Source organism: Melanerpes formicivorus, unplaced genomic scaffold, assembly GCF_026170545.1.
Source record: "Melanerpes formicivorus ecotype bairdi unplaced genomic scaffold, bMelFor1.0.p_v2 SCAF_181, whole genome shotgun sequence".
NCBI classification, from domain to species: Eukaryota; Metazoa; Chordata; class Aves; order Piciformes; family Picidae; genus Melanerpes; species Melanerpes formicivorus.
The window spans coordinates 43564-67202 of NW_027142533.1; the positions used below are offsets into that span (position 1 = coordinate 43564).

Here is a 23639-nt window from a genome sequence, read left to right on the forward strand (position 1 = left end):
CAAAGAGAACTGCTGCAAGGTGACTTCTGAGAGGAGGAATAAGGATGGTGGAGAAAGGCAAAAGAGTGCTAGGAGGAGTTAGGTAGAAAAGCCTTTAGAGAACCTGTCCCCCCTCTGCCTATGAAGCAGAATCAAACATTTCATTGTTTCTCTGAAGCATCTCAGCTCTGCCTCTGCCCCAGGAGCTGCACCAAGTGCTGAGCAGCTCCCTGGAGCTCTGCACGGTTCCCAGGGCCAGGGCAGCCAACAGAGCCCAGGAGCAAGACCAACAACTCCATTTGCTGTTACTGCTCTGACTTGAGGATTATCTTGAGATTCATCCACCCCGGGGTCCAGAGTGCCCAAGAGCTCAGAGCTTCCATTCAGAGAGCTGTCAGGCTGACATTCAGTCCTTCATTGCCCCAACCTGGGCATCCAAACCCAGCAGCCATCCCTGGAGCTCTACCAACGTCTGCCCACAGCAACTTCTCTGCAAGCTTGCCCATGATTCCACAGTTCCTGTTCCCAGGGAGTGTCAGAACATACCAAGACATTGTGCAAACAGAAAGGAACACCTCAAGAACATCACCTTGCAGATAAAATAGAAAGGCAAAAGATAAAGGGTAGACTTAGAGCTCACTGCAGGGCAATGAGAGAGGCCAGGGCAAGCACCAGGATACCAGCACTGCAGTCACAAGGTACTTCCCAGTAAGCTGCACTTGTGCCATGCTTAGTGGAGAAGAGATCCAAGGCAAAGTCAAGTCTTTCGCTCACTAAGCCATTCTTGCCCCAGGAGATATCCCTCTATACCATGGCCAAACCCAGCTTGCCATGCAGCCAAAGAGAGACTCAGCCTGCTGCTCCAGACTCAGCTCAGCCTGCTGCTCCAGACTCAGCTCAGCCTGCTGCTCCAGACTCAGCTCAGCCTGCTGCTCCAGACTCAGCTCAGCCTGCTGCTGCACACCCAGCTCAGCCTGCTGCTGCACACCCAGCTCAGCCTGCTGCTGCACACCCAGCTCAGCCTGCTGCTGCACACCCAGCTCAGCCTGCTGCTGCACACCCAGCTCAGCCTGCTGCTGCACACCCAGCTCAGCCTGGAGAAGAGGAAGCTCCAAGGAGACCTTAGAGCAGCCTTGCAGTACCTGAAAGGGGCCACAGGAAAACTGGAGGAGGACTTTGCACAAGAGCTTGTAGTGATAGGACAAGGGGCAACAGCTTTTGAGCTGGGAGAGGGGAGATGTAGACTGGAGATGAGGAAGAAATTCTTTCCAGTGAGGGTGGGGAGACTCCCTGGGGTGCCCAGGGAGGTTGTGGCTGCCTCCTCCCTGGAGGTATTCAAGGCCAGGTTGAATGAGACCTTGAGCAACCTGGGCTGGTGAGAGGTGACCTTGCCCACAGCAGCAGGTTGGAAGTGGATGAGCTTTAAGATTCCCTTCTAACCCAAGCCATTCCATGACTCTGTGATCTTGGAGCCACAGCCTGGTGACTGCATTTCAAGTCCCGAAGGCAGGTCCTGCTCTGGAGCCTGCAGCTTCCCCCTGCCCGGGTGAAACGGAGACAAGCAGCACTCTGTCACTCCAGTTCAAGCCTGGGAGCAATTAATTTCATTGAGTTTGACATTTGGGATAAATGAAGGCAGGAACATGCTTCCACCATCTGGAAAAGTGCATGCTGACACTTCCAATCATCTGTGCACCCACTCGTGAACCTGGAGGAGAAACGTTCGCTACTCGGGCGGCGAGGGAGGGAAGGTAAGTGACACATCAAGGCAGCCAGCCATGCAGCCAGGCAGAGCAGCCTCACACCACTCATCATCCAGATGTGCAGAAGGCATGCTGAGGGGTGGAAGACAGCCAAGTGAGGGAAGGAAATACTTGGGAAACCGGAGAGGAGGCAAAATAGCAGGAGGAGTTATCAGGATATTTTGAGAAGCCTGATTTCTATGTGGAGCACGCCTGAGATTCTCTCCAGCGCTGCAAGAAGGGATACAATGGAGCACTTTTCTACCAGGGGAGGCACAATAGCCTCAGAGGCATCTGTGGACATTTGCTAGGCTTCATTTAGTACTCACAGACAGACTTTTCTTAGCTACACTAAAGTCCTGAACTATCCCTGCCAGGGCGAGGAGGGAGGAGGCTCTCCCTGTGACATTCAGACAGGCATCCTAGAAATCAGATCTACAGCTGCACTCAAGACTCAAAGCCATGAGAGCTGAAGAGGGACTTTGCCTTTTTGCTGGGCCATGCTGGCTACTCCTGCCCATTCCTGTCACAAACCATCAGGGTCTGGATGGAAGAGGAGCCCCCAGCTGCACAGGCATGGCAGGGGAGCTCCCCAGCTGCACAGGCATGGCAGGGGAGCTCCCAGCTGGGTATGCATGGCAGGGGAGCTGCCAGCTGCACAGGCATGGCACCCCAGCTGCACAGGCATGGCAGGGGAGCCCCCAGCTGCACAGGCATGGCAGGGGAGCCCCCAGCTGCACAGGCATGGCACCCCAGCTGCACAGGCATGGCAGGGGAGCCCCCAGCTGCACAGGCATGGCACCCCAGCTGGGTATGCATGGCAGGGGAGCCCCCAGCTGCACAGGCATGGCACCCCAGCTGCACAGGCATGGCAGGGGAGCCCCCAGCTGCACAGGCATGGCACCCCAGCTGCACAGGCATGGCAGGGGAGCCCCCAGCTGCACAGGCATGGCACCCCAGCTGCACAGGCATGGCAGGGGAGCCCCCAGCTGCACAGGCATGGCACCCCAGCTGCACAGGCATGGCAGGGGAGCCCCCAGCTGCACAGGCATGGCACCCCAGCTGCACAGGCATGGCAGGGGAGCCCCCAGCTGCACAGGCATGGCACCCCAGCTGCACAGGCATGGCAGGGGAGCCCCCAGCTGCACAGGCATGGCACCCCAGCTGCACAGGCATGGCAGGGGAGCCCCCAGCTGCACAGGCATGGCACCCCAGCTGCACAGGCATGGCACCCCAGCTGCACAGGCATGGCAGGGGAGCTCCCAGCTGCACAGGCATGGCAGGGGAGCCCCCAGCTGCACAGGCATGGCAGGGGAGCCCCCAGCTGCACAGGCATGGCACCCCAGCTGCACAGGCATGGCAGGGGAGCTCCCAGCTGCACAGGCATGGCAGGGGAGCCCCCAGCTGCACAGGCATGGCACCCCAGCTGGGTATGCATGGCAGGGCAGTCCCCATTGCAAGCCCCTCACAAGGTGCCTGAGTAACAGAATCATTTCCTATTAAACCAGGAGATAATTAGCCAACTTCACCACCCTGCCAATCCAAAGCAGCCATAACCCCAGCCTAATGTTGCTGAGGTGGGTGGCAGGAAACAGGAGCTTACCACTGAGCAGGACCAGCCAAGCCCTGTGAAAGCACTGCCCCCAGGGCTGGGGCTGCAGTGCACACACTGATGCCTCCTCCTTCCAGCCCTGCACTCCTGCCACCAGGCTCCACTCTTGTTTCTGCAAGCACCTCCAAACGAGTCAGTGGAAAGGAAGAGGGCCTCTGCCTTTCACACCCAACCCTTTGTGGAACAGTGGTTCCTCCAGCAGCAACCACCTGCTCTCCAAGAAGAGACAGCTTGCCTCATAAAACAGCTCCTGCCCCACATCCATCCCCTCCTCTGCACAGCCATGCCAAGGCCCTTGGGAGCTGCAGTGTCCTCCCAGCAGAGCAGGACTTGCTCTCAGACCAGCAAGCCTCACCCCTGCCAAGTAGGCCACTTCCAAACTGCTGATCCATCCCTTGGCAGCTCTCCAGGGGCACAGATGAGGATGAGGGCTTGCCTGCAGGAGGTTATTCCACCTCCCAAGTCCTCCACTGACTATTTCTCACTAGACTTCCCAAGAGAATTTTCCACATGCCTTGTTTAATCCTGTGTTGACTGATGTTACACAGACCTGACATCCCTGCCCCCACTGACACCCCCTCTGCTGCCAGCCACTGCTAAGATGGAAAGTGGAGGAGGAGGTGGAGGAGCCCACCAGGAGGTGGTGGTGGTGGTGGAGGAGGAGGTGGTGGTGGTGATGCAGGAGGAGGTGGTGGTGGTGCAGAAGCCCACCAGGAGGTGGTGGAGAAGGAGGAGGTGGAGCCCACCAGGAGGGGGTGGAGGAGGAGGTGGAGGAGCAGCCCACCAGGAGGTGGAGGAGGTGGTGGTGGTGGAGCCCACCAGGAGGTAGAGGAGGTGGTGGTGGTGGAGCCCACCAGGAGGTAGAGGAGGTGGTGGTGGTGGAGCCCACCAGGAGGTAGAGGAGGTGGTGGTGGTGGAGCCCACCAGGAGGTGAAGGAGGAGGAGGAGGTGGAGCCCACCAAGAGGTGGAGGAGCAGCCCACCAGGAGGTGGTGGAGGAGGAGGAGGAGGTGGAGGAGCAGCCCACCAGGAGGTGGTGGAGGAGGAGGTGGAGGAGCAGCCCACCAGGAGGTGGGTGTGGAGCCCACCAGGTATGTATGGCCTGAGTGGTCCCTTGAGCTATAAAAGCAAAGCTGCAGCAGATTTTACTCCTCCCACCCCTCCAACAAAGCAGATGTTTCAGCTTCACCCATGGAAAGTGCAGTCCCAGGGCACCACACCAACTGGCCAGCTCTGCCCCAGCAGCAGAGGCTCAGCTGCTAGCAGCAGGCAGGGCTGGGGCTCCTGGTAGCAGCAGAGCTGTCCATTCTTTGGGATGAGTGTCCCCAGGGCAAGGAGGGCCCCAGCTTGTCTGGCCAAGGCTTTGGAGACAGCAGGGAGCTGCAGGGAGGGAAGCAGCCTGGGTTGCTCTGCTGCTCTCCAACTGATGTTCTGAGGCTCCCAAGTCTTGCAGCATCTCTCACTCTCTGGCTGTGAGGTTTTTCAAGTACCTTCCACTAAGGAACCCAAAGTCCTCTACAGGCATTTCCACACCCAAAGCAAGCTCTGCCTTTGGGTTTGTTTCACAGGAAAAAAGCCTCATCAGCTTGGTGTTATCCAAGCCTGCTCCTCATTGCCACAAGACATCACATCTCATTTTCCTAGGCTGAACCCCAGCCAGGACCATAAAATGCTCCACGGGCTGCCAAAACTCTGCAGGCCTATGGGCAGTGAAGGCAGCAAGTCAGAAGCAGGGGTAGGAAAGAGCTGAAGGGTGGTTTTGTGTTTTAGGTCTGATGATGCTATGCTACCTCACTGTCTGAATTCCCAAGGTCAACAGCAGTCAGATCCTAGGCATGCATCCACCCACAGCTCCACGTAGACAGACTCCCTAACAGGGCTGCAAGGGCTGCATCTGCAGCCAAGAAGCAAAAGTCCTCTCTCTGCCCAGCCACAGGGCCCTGGGCCAAGACAGAACTCGGTGTTCAAGTGCCAAAGGGTCAGACCTGAAGCCTTGGTCCTTGCACAAGAGATGACTTCCCCCTCAGTGCACAGGAATGCCTGCAGCAGGGACCATGGCTGGACACAGAGCACCACATCCAACATCCCTGGGCACTGCTGTCTGCAGGGTCTGCCAAGCTTTTGGGGTGCATCAGAAGTGTGGGCAGCCAGGTCAGAGGAGGTTATGGTGTCATAGAATCAGTCAGGGTTGGAAGGGACCACAAGGATCATCTAGTTCCAACCCCCCTGCCATGGGCAGGGACACCCCACACTAGATCAGCCTGGCCAGAGCCTCATCCAGCCTGGGCTTAAACACCTCCAGGGACAGTGCCCCAACCACCTCCCTGGACAACCCATTCCAGGGCTTCACCACTCTCATGGGGAAGAACTTCCTCCTCACCTCCAGCCTCAATCTCCCCACCTCCAGCTTCATTCCATTCCCCCTAGTCCTATCACTACCTGAGATCCTGAGCAGTCCCTCCCCAGCCTTCCTGTAGCCCACTTCAACTACTGGAAGGCCACAATTAGGTCACTGAGGTGGAGTATTGGGGCCAGTTCTGGGCTCCCCAGTTCAAGAGAGACAGGGAACTGCTGGAAAGAGCCCAGTGGAGGCTGCAAAGATGCTGAGGGGCCTGGAGCAGCTCTGTGAGGAGCAAAGGCTGAGAGCCCTAGGGCTGAGAGCCTGGAGAAGAGACAAGATCTCCTGAGTGCTCATCAATAGCTAGAAGGTGGAGGTGATGGAGATGAGGCTGAGCTCTTCTCAGTGGTGCCCAGTGAGAGGACAAGGGGCAATGAGCACAGACTGGAACCCAGGAGGTTCACTTGACCATAAGGAAAAGCTTTTCCTGTGAGGGTGCTGAGCCCTGGAGCAGGCTGCCCAGAGAGGTTTGGAGTCTCCTTCTCTGCAGAGCTTCCAGCTCCACCTGGCCATTGTGACCCTGAGCAAGCTGCTGTGGGTGCCCCTTTTTCAGCAGGGAGAGGGGGTTGGGCTGAATCATCTCCAGAGGTCCCTTCCAAGCCCTAGCATGCTGGGATTCTTGGCTGTGCTTTCCCATTTAAGGAGTAAAGGACTGATCCTGCCCAGCACTTAGCTCTGCTCACAGGCAGCATCTCACAGCCCCTGCTGCTGGAACGTGGTTGGCAGAGGAAAAGAGGAGACACTACGGAGGCTTGAACCCTCCATGCCAGCTCTGGCAGAGGGTCCAGCCATGCCCTGCTGCCTTCTCTATACATAGCCCTGTAAGACAATGGCCTGCACTGCACAGGGGCTTTGCTGCTTCCTGATATAGCTCTGTAATTACAGAGCACTGGGGAATCTGCTGTCTCCAGTGCAGACATGGCCCTTATGGGTTTGCTGGTTTTGCATCCTGCAGGGAACCAGGCCTGGAGTTTAAAAGAGCCAGTTGTAAGTGCTGGGGGCTGCTTGCTCCTCCCAGCCCCAGCTCCTGAGGTCAGCAGGGAAAGCATCCAACAGCTGCAGAAGGACAGATTGTTTTAATTTGAACATTGGAGAGAGGCAGAGCGAGGGACTTTCTCCCAAAGTGTACAAGACGTGATAAAATGCCTCTCCCAACCCTCCTAAGCCCTTCCCAGAGAACATTCCTAGCAGTTTTCCCCTCCATGAACACTGGCCAGCCTGTGCCAGAGGCAGTGACCAGGATGAAAGCCTCTTCCTCCTCCTCCCCCCCTCCCTCGCCTCTGGAGCACAGCTACGTGGAGGGGATTCTTCATGCTCTGCCTTCCCTGTTACAGAAAGCAGAAAGCCCCCAAGGGGATCAAGAGGGGGGGAGGAAAACAAAACCCCAACCAACACTGGCCTCAAGAAAAGCATCTGCAGGCCTGGGCCTCCAGGCAAGCAATCCTTATCCTTCAAGGAATCGACAGCTTTCCAAGAGGAGATGCTGAGCAGCCCACGGTCAGGGAGCAGATGCTGTGCTGAGGGGACGGCCAGATTCCTATCTCCTAAGAGAAACCAGCTGAGGGACGTGGCCAGCACGGCTCCTGCCCTGCAGCAGCAGGCTTGCAGGGAGCCAGCCAGCCCCAGCAGCAAGCACAGAGCAGTTCTGCTGGGCCCAAGCATCTCCTAGAGCCTCCCGGTTGGGGAAGACCTGAAGATCACCGAGTTCAACCGTAACACAAGACCTCCCTGGAGCATCTCATGCTGCCTGTCAGTGACCAAACCCAGCTTCCACATGCCTCACTGAGCTGCAAAAACCTTTAATTACCAAACACAAAAGGTCACAGACTCAATGTTCCACCCCACAAAGCAGACCCAGGCTTCCCCACGCACACGAGCCTGCAAGCCAGCAGCTCCTGCCTTGCTGCGTGCAGCCCTCAGGCAGCATCATGCTATGGCACCAGGGGTAAAGGAGTCCCAGTTCCCAGACATTGGATATCAAATAGTACCATAGCATCATTCAGGGTTGGAAGGGACCACAAGGATCATCTAGTTCCAACCCCCCTGCCATGGGCAGGGACACCCCACACTAGATCAGCCTGGCCACAGCCTCATCCAGCCTGGGCTTAAACACCTCCAGGGCTGGGGCCCCAACCACCTCCCTGCACAACCCATTCCAGGGCTTCACCACTCTCATGGGGAAGAACTTCCTCCTCACCTCCAGCCTGAATCTCCCCACCTCCAGCTTCATTCCATTCCCCCTACTCCTATCACTCCCTGAGATCCTGAGCAGTCCCTCCCCAGCCTTCCTGTAGCCCCCTTCAGATCCTGGAAGGCCACCATTAGGTCACCTGGGAGCCTTCTCCTCTGCAGACTGAACAGCCCCAACTCCTTCAGTCTGTCCTCATAGGAGAGGTGCTCCAGCCCTCTGCTCATCCTTGTGGCCCTTCTCTGGGCACCTTCCAGCACCTCCACATCCCTCTTGCAATAGGGGCTCCAGAACTGGACACAGTACTCCAGGTGGGGTCTCACCAGAGCTGAGCAGAGGGGGAGGATCACCTCCTTCGACCTGCTGGCCACAAATGGAATCACTGCTGATGGGGCTTTTTTTGGGGGCCACTTTGGAGCAGACCTCTGCTGGCAGATTCATTTGGAAGCTGTCTGTGGAGAGGATCTTGCACTGGGTGGGCAAGGAAACCAGCTGGCTTCCTTTAAGGTCCCTTCCAACCCAAAGCATTCTATGGTTTTCCTGCTGAAGGTTCCTGGTGATGGGGGAGGATGAATCAAGATGCTAAAGCTTCAGTTGTTTCTTGGGAGGAGTGGCTGGGGTGACTTCAGAAGAGAAAAATCCAATGGCTAGCAACCAAGGAGGAGATTTCTGTGCATTGTCTTTCTGGACTCAGCTCCTGCCAGAACACCACAGCAGTGCTAGGTAATGTGGAGGTGAATCTGCCCACAGCCCATAATAATCACAGAAATGGTCTGGGTTGGAAGGGACCTGCAAAAGGTCCAGCTCAACCCCCTGCAGCGAGCAGGGACATCCTCTGCCAGGATGCTCAGAGCTTTGTCAAGCCTGACCTTGAGGGATGGGGCCTCAGCTACCTCCCTGGGCAACCTGTTCCAGTGCTCCACCACCTTCATGGTGTGGAACTCGTTCCTGACATCCTAAACCTACCCTTCTCTGATTTCAAACCATTGCCCCTCTCTTGCTGTCACTCCAGGCTTTTGTAATCAGTGCCCCTGCAGCCTCCTTGCAGGCTCCCACTGCCATCTCAAATGCTCTGAGGCTCCAGCTCAACACAAGGAGGAACTTCTTTACTGTGAGGGTCACAGAGCCCTGGAGCAGGCTGCCCAGAGAGGTTGTGGAGTCTCCTTCTCTGGAGACTTTCAAGGCTTGTCTGGATGTGTTCCTCTGTGACCTGAGCTGGATTCTATGATCCTGCTCTGACAGGAGGGTTGGACTCGCTGATCTCTTTGGCTCCCTTCCAACCCCTGACACCCCGTGCTCCTGTGAAAGAGGAACCCCACAGGTGCAGGAGCTCATCACTTAAACCCTATCCCATTAAAATCCCAAACAGAACAAACCCCCAGGCACCAGCAAACTCCAAACTGGCTTCTGTTCTCTGGCCACTACTGCTGGTTGAGTGACATTGCCCCAGCAGTATCAAACTGAAGGAACATCCTGGCCAAGTCCCCAGCCCATCCCCACCCCCTTGGCACGAACCCACGCACAGCTCGCCGCTCCCCGTCCCACACGTGCAACCCACAAGCCACAGCTCTGTTTCCAGGGCCGTGCCAGTGTGGTTAACCAGCTGCCTGGGGCCTGTTGAATGAGGCTGTTGGGCAGGAAATTAAAAGAGCTTCATTTACAGCTGGGCACTGACTGCTGCCAGGGCAGGAGATGGGCCCAGGCTTACCTCCGGGCACCCTGTGGTCACCATTCCCACCCCTCCCTGCTGCAGTGCTGCAGCTCCTTGCCCCAGGATGGGGCAGGAAGCAAGCTGAGTCCCTGCTGGCAGCCTGTGCTCAGGTGGAACAGGTTGCCTCACCAGCACTTCAAGAGGATAGGAGTGAGTGGGATAGGAGTGAGTGGGATAGGAGTGAGTGGGATAGGAGTGAGTGGGATAGGAGTGAGTGGGATAGGAGTGAGTGGGATAGGAGTGAGTGGGATAGGAGTGAGTGGGATAGGAGTGAGTGGGATAGGAGTGAGTGGGATAGGAGTGAGTGGGATAGGAGTGAGTGGGATAGGAGTGAGTGGGATAGGAGTGAGTGGGATAGGAGTGAGTGGGATAGGAGTGAGTGGGATAGGAGTGAGTGGGATAGGAGTGAGTGGGATAGGAGTGAGTGGGATAGGAGTGAGTGGGATAGGAGTGAGTGGGATAGGAGTGGCCAAACCAAGTTGAAAGAGACCTCAGAGATCATCAAATCCAACCTATCACCCAACACCATCTAATCAACTAAACCATGGCACCAAGCACCCCATCCAGGCTCTTCCTAAACATCTCCAGGAATGGTGACTCCACCACCTCCCCGGGCAGCACATCCCCATGGCCAATCTCTCTCTCTATGAAGAGCTTCCTTCTAACACCCAGCCTAAGAAGGCTCTCTGGGCAGCCTGGGCCAGGGTCTCACCACCCTCAGCATCAAAAGTTTCTCCTTTCTGTCCAGCCAAATTCTCACTCTCTTAGTTTCAAACCATCCCCCCCTTGTTCTGTCACAACAGGACCTGCTAAAATGTTTGTCCCCATCTCTCTCAGAATCATGGAATCAATAAGGTTGGAAAAGACCTCAAAGATCATCAAGTCCAAGGTGTCACCCAAGACCTCCTGACTACTAAACCATGGCACCATGTGCCACATCCAATCTTCTCAGCTCTTTTAAGAACTGAAAGGCCACAAGGAAGCCATCCTGGGGTCACTATCCCTGGAGATGTTTAAGAGGAGCCTGGATGAGGCACTTGGTGCCATGGTTTAGTTGATCAGGTGGTGTTGGGTGATAGGTTGAACTCAATGATCTCAAAGGTCTTTTCCAACCTGGTCAATTCTATTCTCTTCTCTTCTCCACACTGAACAACCTCAACTCTCTCAGCCTGGCCTCACACACTGAGGTTCCAGATTTGGAGAAGGTTCTTTTTTCCCCCCCTAGGTACATCAAGAAGCTGAGAACCAGAGCTCACCAACTCTTCAAGTTCCAGCTGTGTGCTTCACACAGCAACAGCAACGAGCCCAACGTTCCAGGGTCTCACCCTGATTTTCTGTACCCAGGAAACACCACCAGCTGCTTTTACAGCCCCTGGCAACCCCTGGCTCCAGCCTCCTGCTGACTTTTGGGTGCTCAAACCCTTCAGCTGAGATTTCCCTCTGACAACCCCCTGACAGCACAGCGAAGCAGAGCTGCCTGGCACCGGCTGAAGCACCTCACTTGGAAGCTCCCTTTTTCCATTCCTTCTGAGCAGCCTGACACTTGCATTCACTCTGACTCATCTCCTTGACCTTTCCATTCACTTCTCATGGTGCAAGCTGGAAAGAAGGGCACGCAAACAATGCCCTCATTATTCAGCTGGTGAACTGCAGCCCTCAGCCCCAAGCTCTGCCCCGCGGCCGGCAGGAGCGCGCCGAGCGGCTACCTCCTTGCAGCCCGTCCAGGGGGAGCCCCTTCAAAGCCCACACACAAACCCACTGCTCAAGGCACATTGGAAGGGTGCAGCTCAATGGGTTGCACCCCCCCCTCCCCCCAAGAAAAATGATCTTAAACTAAAAAAACCCAAGACTTAGATTGCTGTGAAAATGCTGCAGGAGTAGAAGATGCTCCTGGGAAAGCGGCAGTGTCAGCTCCAGGAATTCAACTGCAACCAATTCTTCCTTAAGTATTGTCTTGGAAACAACAACAACCACACCACCAACACCCCCCAAAAAAAAAAGAGGAGGGAGTGGAGGGAGGACCAGCAGTGGAAAAGAGGCCAGCAAGGCTCTCCATGAACTCAGCCAAAGCACAGCTCCTTTCCTCTCCATCCCCCCACAAAAAATAGCAACTCCAGCTGACACACAAATGAAACTCTAAATCTGGCCACTCCAACTGCCTGACAGCCCCCTTCAAGCAGGGGCTCCAGCAGCCCCCCTCAGTGACCTCTTCTCTCCAGGAGGTTCCCCTCCTCCCCCCTCCACGTCAGCTTCTTTGCAGCCTTTCCAGCAGAGCTGCAAACTCCCCCCTGGTCTTTGCGAGTTACAGAAGAGAAGTGCAGGAAGGCAAGGGATAGGAAAGGGCTTGAAACAGGGCTTAAAAGCTGAGCCAGAGGGGAAAATAAAACCCTCATTCCTTTATTTACTCTGGAAGAATTAGCATCTCCCTGGCTGCAGATGCACAGCTTGATCCAGGCAGGGATGGATCCAGACAGGGTCAGCCCAAGCTAACAGGAAGATTTAGCTGTCTCTAAGCTGGGCAGCTCACTCAGGGCTTCAACAAGCTGTAGTCTCCCTCCTGAGGGGAGCAAGAGGTCCTCTAAATGTGCATCCCCATCCCTCAGGAGGCAAACAGGGTGGACAGTTGATCAGATGGTGCTGGGTGATAGGTTGGACTTGATGATTCTGAAGGTCTTTTCCAACCTGGTTAATTCTATTCCAACATCAGCATTAAATTGGTGTTAAAGCCACAGCTCAACACCAAGTTCCATAGGAGAGCAGCCCTATGGGCATGGGAAGCAGGGACTTGCCTAAAGGCTGGGAGAAAGGCAGCAGCAGAGGACAGGAATGAGCACTGATGCAGCTCACTGCACTCATTCAGTCCTCAAACCATCCTTTCCCCCCCTCCTCCTCATTACACAATCCTGGAGACTTGATAGGGTGCTTGGTGCCATGGGTTAGTTGGTTAGGTGGTGTTGGTTGATGGGTTGGATTTAATGATCTCTAAGGCTTCTTCCAACCTGGTTTATTCTCTTATAGTCTATCCTGCAGGAAAACTCCAGCATTATAAATACTTCAATTCCATCTTCCTCCTTTCACCCAAGGACCCAGGGGGGCTACAAGAAAGCTGGGGAGGGACTTTTGAGGGTGCCAGGGAGGGATAGGAGTGGGAGGAATGGAACAAATGTAGAAAGGGGTAGATTGAGATTGGCTGTGAGGAAGAAGTTGTTCCCCAGGAGGGTGGTGAGAGCCTGGCACAGGTTGCCCAGGGAGGTGGTGGCAGCCTCCTGCCTGGAGGTGTTTGCAGCCAGGCTGGATGTGGCTGTGAGCAACCTGCTGCGGTGTGAGGTGTCCCTGCCCATGGCAGGGGGTCTGGAACCGGCTGCTCCTTAAGGTCCCTTCCCACCCTGGCAGTTCTATGGTTCTAAGGATCATCTGGAAGCTTTCACAATGCTGAGAGATGTCAGAGAACCCTCTTGGCTGCTGGAGAGGGAAGAAGGAAAAGCAGCCCAGCCTCAGAGCACCCAACCTCAAAAATGCCTTTTGTGCAGCTGCCTCCTTTATTTATTTTAGCTCCCAAAGATTTTTCCAGACACATCCACAGAGAAACCACGGCATCCTTTGGCTGCTTCCCTCAGTGCTAGGCTGCATTTCAAGGCCCCCCTGAAGCCTGCCAACAGTAACCCAGTGGCTAATTGCACCACGTTGCCAGCTTCAGCTTTTTTCCATCTAGCAGAGCATTTGAACAAAGTTTTTCCATTCTTTCACGTCTCAACTTTTATTATTTATGTCCCCCCCCCTTCTTTCCTGCTATTTTTTTTTTGCTCATTCTTCCCACACTGAGGTTCCCCCCACCCCCCCCCCCACCACCACTTTGTTTCACACAAAGGTTTCCTTCTGTTTCAGTTCGAAGGGGAAACTGCCAAGCCTGCAAATTCAGGACCTGTCAGAGAAGGGCCAATATGAAGGGGCAAGGAGAAAGGCTTTGAGGGGCAGTAAAGGTAGGAGAGGGCAGTCCCAGGAAGCTCTCTCAAGCAAGGCAGGAGGGCAAAGGGAGAGGGAATGCACTGCCCCAGGCTAGCAGCAGCTGAAGGTTGGAAGGAGGTTTCAGCCAACAGCAGGAGGCAGGAAAGAACATCAAGGGAGAAGGAATAGTGCTGCTGGGAAGGCTTCACACAAGCAGAATGAGGAGTTGAGGGGACAAGGAGCAGTGCTGATGGGAAGGCTTCACACAAGCTGAATGAGGAGATGAGGGGAGAAGGAGCAGTGCTGCTGGGAATGCTTCACACAAGCAGAATGAGGAGTTGAGGGGAGAAGGAGCAGTGCTGCTGGGGAGGCTTCACACAAGGAGAATGAGGAGTTGAGGGGAGAGGGAGCAATGCTGCTGGGAAGGCTTCCCACAAGCTGAATGAAGAGTTGAGGGGACAAGGAGCAGTGCTGCTGGGGAGGCTTCACACAAGCAGAATGAGGAATTTAGGAGCTTTGTGGCCCAGTAAACCTCCAAAGGGTGATGAAGAGGGTGGGGGGGACAGGCCAGCTGACCCCTGGGGAGCTGGTGTATGTAAGAAGGTGATTGAATGAGGCATCACTATGGTGATTAATGGGTTTATTATTTAATTCAAGGGCCTGAAGTTGATGAATGTTCATTATCCGGTTGGTCACTGGTCAACAATTTGCATCCACAGCCAAATAATGAAGCTGTTGACAATGCTGAGCCAAAGAGGATCATCCAAATTCCAGCAACAAAACTTTCCTGCTACAGATGGGAGGCTCTCTGCCTCCTCCAGGAAACACAAGACAGAGGCCACCTGGAAGGGTTGTCCTTCCAACAAACATACATTAAAGTCTCCCCAGAAAACCACCATGAAGTTAGCAAGGAACCACAGAACTGTTAGGGTGGGAAGGGAGCTCAAGGCTCAGCCAGTTCCAAGCCCCCTGCCATGGGCAGGGACACCTCACACCACAGCAGGTTGTTCACAGCCACCTCCAGCCTGGCTGCAAACACCTCCAGGCAGGAGGCTGCCACCACCTCCCTGGGCAACCTGTGCCAGGCTCTCACCACCCTCCTGGGGAACAACTTCTTCCTCACATCCAATCTCAATCTCCCCACTTCTAGTTTTGCTCCATCCCCCCCAGTCCTATCACTCCCTAACACCCTCAAAAGTCCCTCCCCAGCTTTCTTGGAGCCCACTTCAAATCCTGGAAGGCCACAATGAGGTCTCCTCAGAGCCTTCTCTTCGTATAAAGCTCTGCAGACTGCTGCTCTGGACAACAGCTGCACTCCAGAGGGGTCACAACTAGAGAGAAATCCACATGAAAACACCACCCAAAAGGCACTGAGCAGTTATGAGCACAAGCAAGCAGTAAGAAGCCTCCACACCTCAGCAGGACCAGAGCTGGGAAGGAAGGACAGGAAGAGCAGAGCCTGTGGCTGCATCAACTCTCTCTTGGAGCTTACCTACCACATCAGCTGCTCCCCCTTTGCAGGGATGATGCTTCCCAGCATGAGGCTAGTGCCATACCCCTCTGCTTCTATCACACAGGCTCCAGGGTGCATGGTTGCCCTCCACACTAGCCAGAAGCTAAAAGCCAAAGACCTCCAAGCAGTGCAGAGCAACCAGTGGAGATTCTCAAGCTCACTCATGTCTAAGTAGTGACACTGCTGCTGTAGGACAAATCCTGCAAGGTCTTCAACTTGACCCAATTCCAGCAGGCCTCAGCATTCCCAAAACATCCTCAGGAGTAGCAGAGACCTGCAGCAGACTCAGGGCTTTCCTAAGTAAGTGATGAGTGAAGCCTACACAGAGCAGAGTGGAAGAAGTCTTCCTCCCCATGAAAGCAGCCTGGGAAGAGCTGTGTGTTGTGCTTCCTTCCTGGTTTGGTTCCCAGGCAAGTCTCTCACCTCAAACAGCAGTTTTTCATTTAGCAGGATCTAGGCACTGAGAAGTCAGAATCACATCTTCAAACAGAGCCCACACAACCTTTCCCTGCAAGGTGAATTTGAGTTTATAGCTCCAGGGCTGCCTCCTGAGGGTGAGACTCCTGCTAAACAAAGCAGGCAAGAGCCTAGCTGGGCAAGGGCAAGGTGAAGACCCAAATTTATCCCTGTAAGGCAGCAGAGGTGTTCCCTGTCTCAGGAGCTGCCACACTTCAAAGCCAACTCACACAACAGTAGAGCACCAGCTCCAAATGGAATCTTTCTTCCCACATCACTCCAGACCCTGGGTACCTCCACTCCAAGGCACAGCATGCACAGACCAGTCCTTAATGTCCAACACCAGTGACAGCCAGGAGGTCGGGGAGGCTCCTAACCCAGTCCTTTAAAGCCAGGGCATTATCCTTTGCTTGAGCAAGGTTCCAGACCCATCTCAGCACCTGCAGGGGTTGCTCCCACCCAGCAATTTGGGGGACAAGCTTCCCGGGTCCCACCATGCTCCAGAGGGATCAGCAGGCAGCCACACACACACAAATAATAAACCCATTAATCACCATAGCGATGCCTCATTCAATCACCTTCTTACACACACCAGCTCCCCAGGGGGCTGTCAGCTGGCCTGGCCCCCCCTCCACTTCAGCACCCCTTGGGGGGAGGTTTGCTGGCCCACAAACCTCCTAAATCCCACATGGGAACCCTTCCTAGCAGGATTACTCCCTCTCCCCCTAAACCCCTCATTTCCTTGTGTGAAGCCTTCCCAGCAGCACTGCTCCCTGTCCCCTCAACTCCTCATTCTCCTTGTGTGAAGCCTTCCCAGCAGCATTGCTCCCTGTAGCCTTTTCCAAGGGTGGTCTTTAAACTTGTACACCCAGTGGTGGGCATCCATCCTCTACCTGGCTTTGGGAAGGGCATCACCACAAGGCAGCCTCAGCATCCAGACAGCATGGGGAGAAGGGCAGGCAGAGGAAGCAGGCTGAAGAATCAGAATGTGAGAAAAGGATGGAGGGGGAAAAAAAAGTAGTTCTTGTAATGCATCTTGGCAAGCCTTCAAACTACAGGGGGAAAAACTTCAGACTGAAGAGCAGTTTCCTGGAAAGTAGTTCCAGAGACTTACTGAAGTCCAGACAAAACTCAAATTACCCAAAGCACATCTGCAAATGGCACTCCAATGCCTCTGCAGTGCTGGCAGATGCCACAGCAGCACCTTCTGCTTCCCAGCATCTCTTGCCACACTTGGTGTCACCTCAGAGATCGTAGCAGTAACTCAAAAGCAATTATGAGCACACACACTCTAAGCCTTGGGGCCTTCCAGGATCTGAAGGGGGCTACAGGAAGGCTGGGGAGGGACTGCTCAGGGTATCAGGTAGTGATAGGAGTAGGGGGAATGGAATGAAGCTGGAGGTGGGGAGATTCAGGCTGGAGGTGAGGAGGAAGTTCTTCCCCATGAGAGTGGTGAAGCCCTGGAATGGGTTGTCCAGGGAGGGGGTTGAGGCCCCAGCCCTGGAGGTGTTTAAGCCCAGGCTGGATGAGGCTGTGGCCAGGCTGATCTAGTGTGGGGTGTCCCTGCCCATGGCAGGGGGGTTGGAACTAGGTGATCCTTGTGGTCCCTTCCAACCCTGACTGACACTATGATGCTATGAAGCCTGTGTCCTGAAATCAAGCTGCAAGACAGAAGGGTAAAAGCAGTCCCCAGAGATGGGCAGACAGCACCAGGACCAGATCTTGGTGTTAGAAGGAAAGCAACCAGACAGAACCCTAGAACCATTTTGGCTGGAAAAGACATTTAAGGTGGAATCCAACCATTATGTCTCTACCAAAGCTGGGGCCAAAACTGTATAGCAAAGCCAGAGCCAAAACTCCACCAAGGCTGACAGAACATCCATCTACATGCCATTAAAGGTAAAGCTTTTCACTTTGGAGCTGTGAGAGAAGGAGAAGATAATCCAAGCTTAAAACTGCTACCCTGAAGATCACCTTCAGTGCAGCTGCTGGGGCCATGCACACAGAGAAATGGGAATCAGCTTCACCTGGGAACCACCAGCAGGGTATGCCCCATGAAGCTGAGGGCTGGGCTCGATCTTAAAGGGTCCTTTTCAACCTTAATGACTCTATGACTGCAAGTAAAGCTTCCACCTCCACCCCTCCATCACCCTCCCATAGCACAGAGGTGGAAGACCAGAGCAGGAGCCACCTAACTGATTCAACCTGATTCACACCCCAATGGCTTTTGATATTCTTCTACATCCCCTACATCATCATCATCTTCTGCATCCTCTGTATCTACATACTTCTCATCCCCTACAGCACCCCGGTGTGCCTGGTAGACTACCAGTCTCAGGGTAAATTACTAGGTGGACCTGCTCTACATTTCAAGAGGGAACTGACCTGAAAAGTCAACTTCCAACATCAAAATGCAAGGGGCAGGGACAGCATCCATTTAAAACAGGGATGCCCATCCCTTTCACAGTCACTGTTTCCTCTAGGGCATGCCATGTCTGCAAGCAGTGGCAGTAATGCCAAGACATTGCTATTATTGGGCTACTTTGCTCTTAAAAAGAGCTTTTTGTAGGTGAGGAGCCAGCATTAAAGCTCCCAGCTAGCAAGTCCACACTGTTGTCCCTCTGTCCATCAAACTCCAGCAGCTCTTCAGCAGCTGCTGCCTAGAGATGAAATGGGATTTCTCTAACCCCAAACAAATTATTGCCCAGCCAACACTGATGTTTCAGGCAGAACAGCTCAAGTCCTCATGAGCTTTGGTGGAAGCCAACACAAGTCCACACTATTGTCCCTCTGGCCACCAAAACCCAGCAGCTCTTCAGCAGCTTCTGCTTAGAGACCCAGAGATCAAATGGGATTTCTCCACCCCCCAAATTATTGTCCAGCCACAGAAGAGCTAAAGCTCTCCTTAGCTTTAGTGGAAGCTCAACCAAGGAGCCTGAAACCAATTCCTGCATCCAGCTCCAGCACTGCAGGGAGCAGCTGTCAAAAACCCAAACACCCCACCTCGAAGGGAGCAGTCAGCAGAGAGTTTCCATCTTGCCCCCAGCTTCCATGGAAGGGTAATCTATTACCTCAGCTGAAAGCCTCATGGAAGGGGCACGGCCAACAGCTGGGTGCTTTTCCTTTGACAAAGCCCTGCTCCAATCTGGCAGCACACTGACAGCATAATCCAGGTTTTACATTGGAAATCAGACCTGCCATCAATTCCAGACTTAGAAAGTCATATTTCTCCTTGTAAAACGATCTCAGACCCTTCTTGACTGGCAAAGAATATGAAACACAACACTTCTAACTGGCTGGATAAAAAAGGGGGGGGTGTGTTATTATTTATTTTAGTTCTAGATGGCTGAGGAAAAGCCAAGGGGAGAAGCAACAGATGGTAACTGGAGCCTCTTCCAGCATTTCTTCTTCCTTTTGAAGGGCACACCATGTATTCTTGCTGCACTTCTCTCTGCCACTACAAGGCAACTCCTGCTTCATGAAATCCTCACCCAGAAACCCCCACTCAGCTGTTGTAAAAGCAGAGGCAGATTCCAGCTCTGTCTGTGGGTTAAGATTTGGTGGGTGACATCATCTGTTAAAACAGGGGAAAATCTGAGCTGGAAGGGCAGTGCTCAGAGGGAGTTTGGTTCATGTTGCCTTTGACATTGCTCCATTGTTCTGGAGTTGCTCTCTGGAAGCTGTAGTCCTCCTTTCTTTGGAGCCACCTGATGGATCTGCCTCTAAAGATGACTGTAGAGGAGAGTCACCTCTCTTCACAGAGAGAAGCCAAGTAAAATGAAACTGAAAGAAGTCATCTGAACTGAACTAAAGCTAAAGAGAACTTGGAAAGATGTTTTAAAGCCATAAAGAACATTACTCAAAGCCATCAGCAGTCCCAGTTTGACTCCTCCCTCAGCCAAATCATTTGATGTCCTATTAGGAGGCTCATTAGGGAAAACCTCAAAGCCTTTCCCAGCAAGAGTCATTACTTGGAGCTGCACACTGGCCCTGCAACAGCTCTCCAGCCAGCCACTGCAGGACCAGCTCCAGCCAGCCCTCTGCACCCAAAAGCTCTAGAGAGGTTACCAGGTACCTTTAAAAGAAGGTTGGTCTGGTGTTGGAGTTGTCTGATGGCTACACACCAACAGGCACAATGCCTAGGGATGCTCTGAGCCCCTTGGAACGTGAGCAGCACGCAAGAGGAGAAGGAAAACTTTTGCCATCTGTCTTCTGAAATAGTCCAGGATCACAGAATTGTTTCAGTTGGAAAAGGCCTCTCAGATGATTGAGTCCAACCACCAGCCCAGCACCACCATGGCCATTAAACCATACCCCACAGTGCTGGGGCCACAGGTTTCTTGAACCAGGGGTGGGGACTCCACCACATCCCTGGGCAGCCTGTCCCAACACCCTGACCACTCCTTCACTAAAGAGATTATTCCTAATATGCAGTCTAAGGCTGGTGATAATTCAGCTGCCAGCTAATACAAAGTCACAGAGTGGTCTAACAAACTGGCTGCACAGAAAGGGAGTTCAAGATGGGCCAGAATCAGACCTAAGTGTGGCCTTCCACTGTCTTAAGGGGGTTAAAGAAAGCTGGGGAGGGAGTTTTGAGAGTGTCAGGGAATTATAGGACTGGGGGAACAGGACAAGACTAGAAATGGGTAGATTAAGATTGGATGTGAGGAAGAAAATCTTCCCCTTGAGTGTGGTGAGAGCCTGGCACAGGTTGCCCAGGGAGGTGGTGGAAGCCTCATCCCTGGAAGTCTTTGCAGCCAGGCTGGATGAGGCTGTGAGCAACCTGCTGTGGTGTGAGGTGTCCCTGCCCATGGCAGGGGGCTTGGAACTGGCTGAGCCTTGAGCTCCCTTCCCACCCTGACAATTCTATGATTCCAGGTCTCTTCTAGTCAGCAAGCTGCTCTAACAGCCCCACACATTTGCAGCCCAACTCCCCAGCTGCTGCTAACTTTTCCTGCAGTGATGTTCTAGAGACATTTTCTCCCCTGCTTAGCAGCTCCTTCTTCCACCTCGCTCAGCCTTTGCAAGCACAAAACTATTGATGCAAGCATTCCTCACCCTCCCACCCACCTCTCCTTCCTTAAGGGTCGTTTTAAGAACCCAGAGATGACACTACCGTGCAACCAGGCTGTCGTGTGAGGAATCCCACAGGCGTTTGCCCTGCTCACACACATCCAAGCCCTGCAAACTGCTGGGCTTCCCGGCAAGGAGGAGAAGGGTAGGAGGAAAGAAAAGAGGGGGAAAAAGAAAACCAACTCCCAGAGCACACAAAAATCAGGCATGAAAGCTGAATCCCAGACAGCTCAGCTCTCCGGGCACTTTCCAGTTTCTCAAGTTACTCTGCAGAGCTGCAGCTCCTTTAACTTTCCTGATTGCAAAATCAGCTTTGCCAACAAAGTCTTTCCCTTAAAGCAGGACGTAAAAAGACCTCAGAGCCCTGATGCCTCTGCTACAAACTCAGAAGACACGCTGAAAGCACCCCGGCAGAACTCCCCCTCGCAGCCGAGCCCCCCAGCACCCCCGGGCAGAACTCTTCCCTCGCAGCCGAGCCCCCCAGCACCCCCGGGCACAACTCTTCCCTCGCAGCCGAGCCCCCCAGCGCCCCCGGGCAGAACTCTTCCCTCACAGCCGAGCCCCCCAGCGCCCCCGGGCAGAACTCTTCCCTCGCAGCCGAGCCCCCCAGCACCCCCGGGCAGAACTCTTCCCTCGCAGCCGAGCCCCCCAGCGCCCCCGGGCAGAACTCTTCCCTCGCAGCCGAGCCCCCCAGCGCTCCCAGGCAGAACTCTTCCCTCGCAGCCGAGCCCCCCAGCGCCCCCGGGCAGAACTCTTCCCTCGCAGCCGAGCCCCCCCAGCACCCTCGGGCAGAACTCTTCCCTCGCAGCCGAGCCCCCCCAGCACACCCCGGGCAGAACTCTTCCCTCGCAGCCGAGCCCCCCCAGCACACCCCGGGCAGAACTCTTCCCTCGCAGCCGAGCCCCCCAGCACCCCCGGGCAGAACTCTTCCCTCGCAGCCGAGCCCCCCAGCACCCCCGGGCAGAACTCCTCCGTCGCAGCCGAGCCCCCCAGCAGAACGCCTCCTCTCAGCCGAGCCCCCCAGCAGAACGCCTCCTCTCAGCCGAGCCCCCCAGCAGAACGCCTCCTCTCAGCCGAGCCCCCCAGCGCCCCCGGGACAGAGTTCCCCCTCGCAGCCGAGCCCCCCAGCGCCCCCGGGGCAGAACCCCTGCAGCTGATTCCCAGCACCCAGGCAAAACTTCTGCAGCAGTTTTACCGCCCCCCATCCTCCTCGGCTCTCCAGCTGCCCCGCTCTGGCGTTTCAGAGCCCGCATTTCAGGCAGACACTGGGGAAGCAGAGCTCTCAAAACTCGCTTCAAGCCCCACAGCATCCAACTTAGGGAAAGAAAAGTGCTTAGTCCCAACTCCTACATGAGCCTAACAAAATTACATTCCAAGGGTTTAGGTTTTGTCGGGGTTTTGTTCTTCCCCCCACCCCCGGCTGCATGTCTAGTGCCGTCGCACATCTGGGATTGCACAGCTTCCTCTTCGGGGGCACTTTTTAGGGAGAAATCCCTTCTAATTGGGGCCGGTGATGCAAGGGACGGAGCGAGCCTTGGGGTCCAGGGTTGAGGTCGCTCCAAAGCTTTTGTGCGGCGAGCTCTGGGGCTGACGGGATGCGAAGAGCGGAGAGGAGAAGTCCTTGCCGGCCGCAAGGAAAAAAAGTTTCTTCTCCTCCCGGAGGAGGAACTGCGCAAGGCGAGAGGCTTGCAGCCGCCTAAATATACATTCACCCAGCTCTGCCCGCGGGTCTCTAAAGAGCTGGAGCCTCCAGAGACACGGGCCCCTGACTTTTACTCCAGAAAAAGAGCCCAGCAACAGGCAGCCCTGCTCCGAAAAGCAAGGAAAAAGGGGGGCGAATAAAGTATTGTTTTAAGGGTTTTTGCTTTGTTCCCCCCTTTCACGGGCCCCCTGACAAATGGCATTCAGAGAGCCGAGCAGCTAAAGGAGGTTGGGTGGGTTGTTGCCTTGCTGCCTTTTTCCTCCCCCTCTTCTTTTCTTATCCTTTCTCTTTTTTCCCCGCTTTTCTTGACCGGAATGCATTGAGGAAGGAACAAGGCAAACGTTTTGCCCCTCACAAAAAGCCACCTTCCCCCGGCTACCCCTCGCCCCGGCCCCCCTCTCGCCGGCTTGACACCCCGCGTCCCTCCCGCACCCACCGGGACGCGCAGCCCCGAGGATGAGGAGGGTAAGGAAGGGAACGGTTTTTTTTTTTGGGGGGGGGGGGGGGTGAGGAAGAAGAAAGGGGAGGAAGAGGAGGGGGGGGGAGGGGGTCACCTACCTGCCTGCCCAAGGCACAAAGCACCCAACAGCACCAAGGCGACGGGTCCCGACCAATTTCGTATCCAACTTCTCCTTTTCCACCGCGTGTGCGTATCCATGGTCCAACAAGTCAAAGAAAAAAAAGAGGAAGGGAAAAAAAAAACCAACCCCAAAACACCAAAACAGGAGACCACGGCTGGGGAGAAACTCGAGTGGGGCAAAAAGAAAAAAATTAATTAATAATAATTATTATTATTTTATATATATATATATATATGTACACAAGCGAAGAAAAGCAGCTCAGACCCCCCCCGCCAGCCCCCCCCGGGAGTGCAGCCGCTTTATAAAGCCATGGGGCGGGCGGAGGGCTGCCGGGGGCTCCGCTGCGCTCACTCCCGGCCCCTGCCTGCTCCTGCAGCGGAAAAAAACTTTTCTTTCACTCCCCCCCCCCCCCCCCACCCCCTTCCCCCCTCCCTCTCTCGCCGCTTTTTACTTTTTCTTTTATTTTTTTCCCCTTTCCTTTTTTTTTTTTTCCCTCCCCCTCCTTCGCTTTCTTTTAAACCCAAGGCAAAACTTTGTCAATCTCGGAGCCGTGCAGCAAATCAGGACAACGGCCCGGCCCCCCCACTCCCCTACACACACCCCCCTTCTTCCCTCCAAACTTCCCCCCCCCCCCCCAAAAACCCGCCCCACTCCCGGCCCGGCCCCGCGGCAAGTTCGAACCTCGCAGGGCTGAGGCAGCGAGGTCGCCCCGGCCCCCCCCCCCACCCCGAAAGCAGGAG

At 54.8% G+C, this 23639-nt stretch overlaps 1 protein-coding gene across 1 annotated transcript in view; it reads right to left on the reverse strand.

Moving 5' to 3' along the window:
* The window catches only part of LOC137457517 (collagen alpha-1(V) chain-like), a 62112-nt gene extending 38828 nt beyond the window's left edge, over positions 1–23284 (reverse strand). Inside the window, exon 1 of the mRNA XM_068169388.1 lies at positions 22877–23284. Within this exon, the coding sequence (XP_068025489.1) occupies positions 22877–22976 (100 nt within the window). The 5' untranslated portion in view covers positions 22977–23284. The remainder of the gene's footprint in view (positions 1–22876) is intronic.
* Positions 23285–23639: the final 355 nt, after the last annotated feature.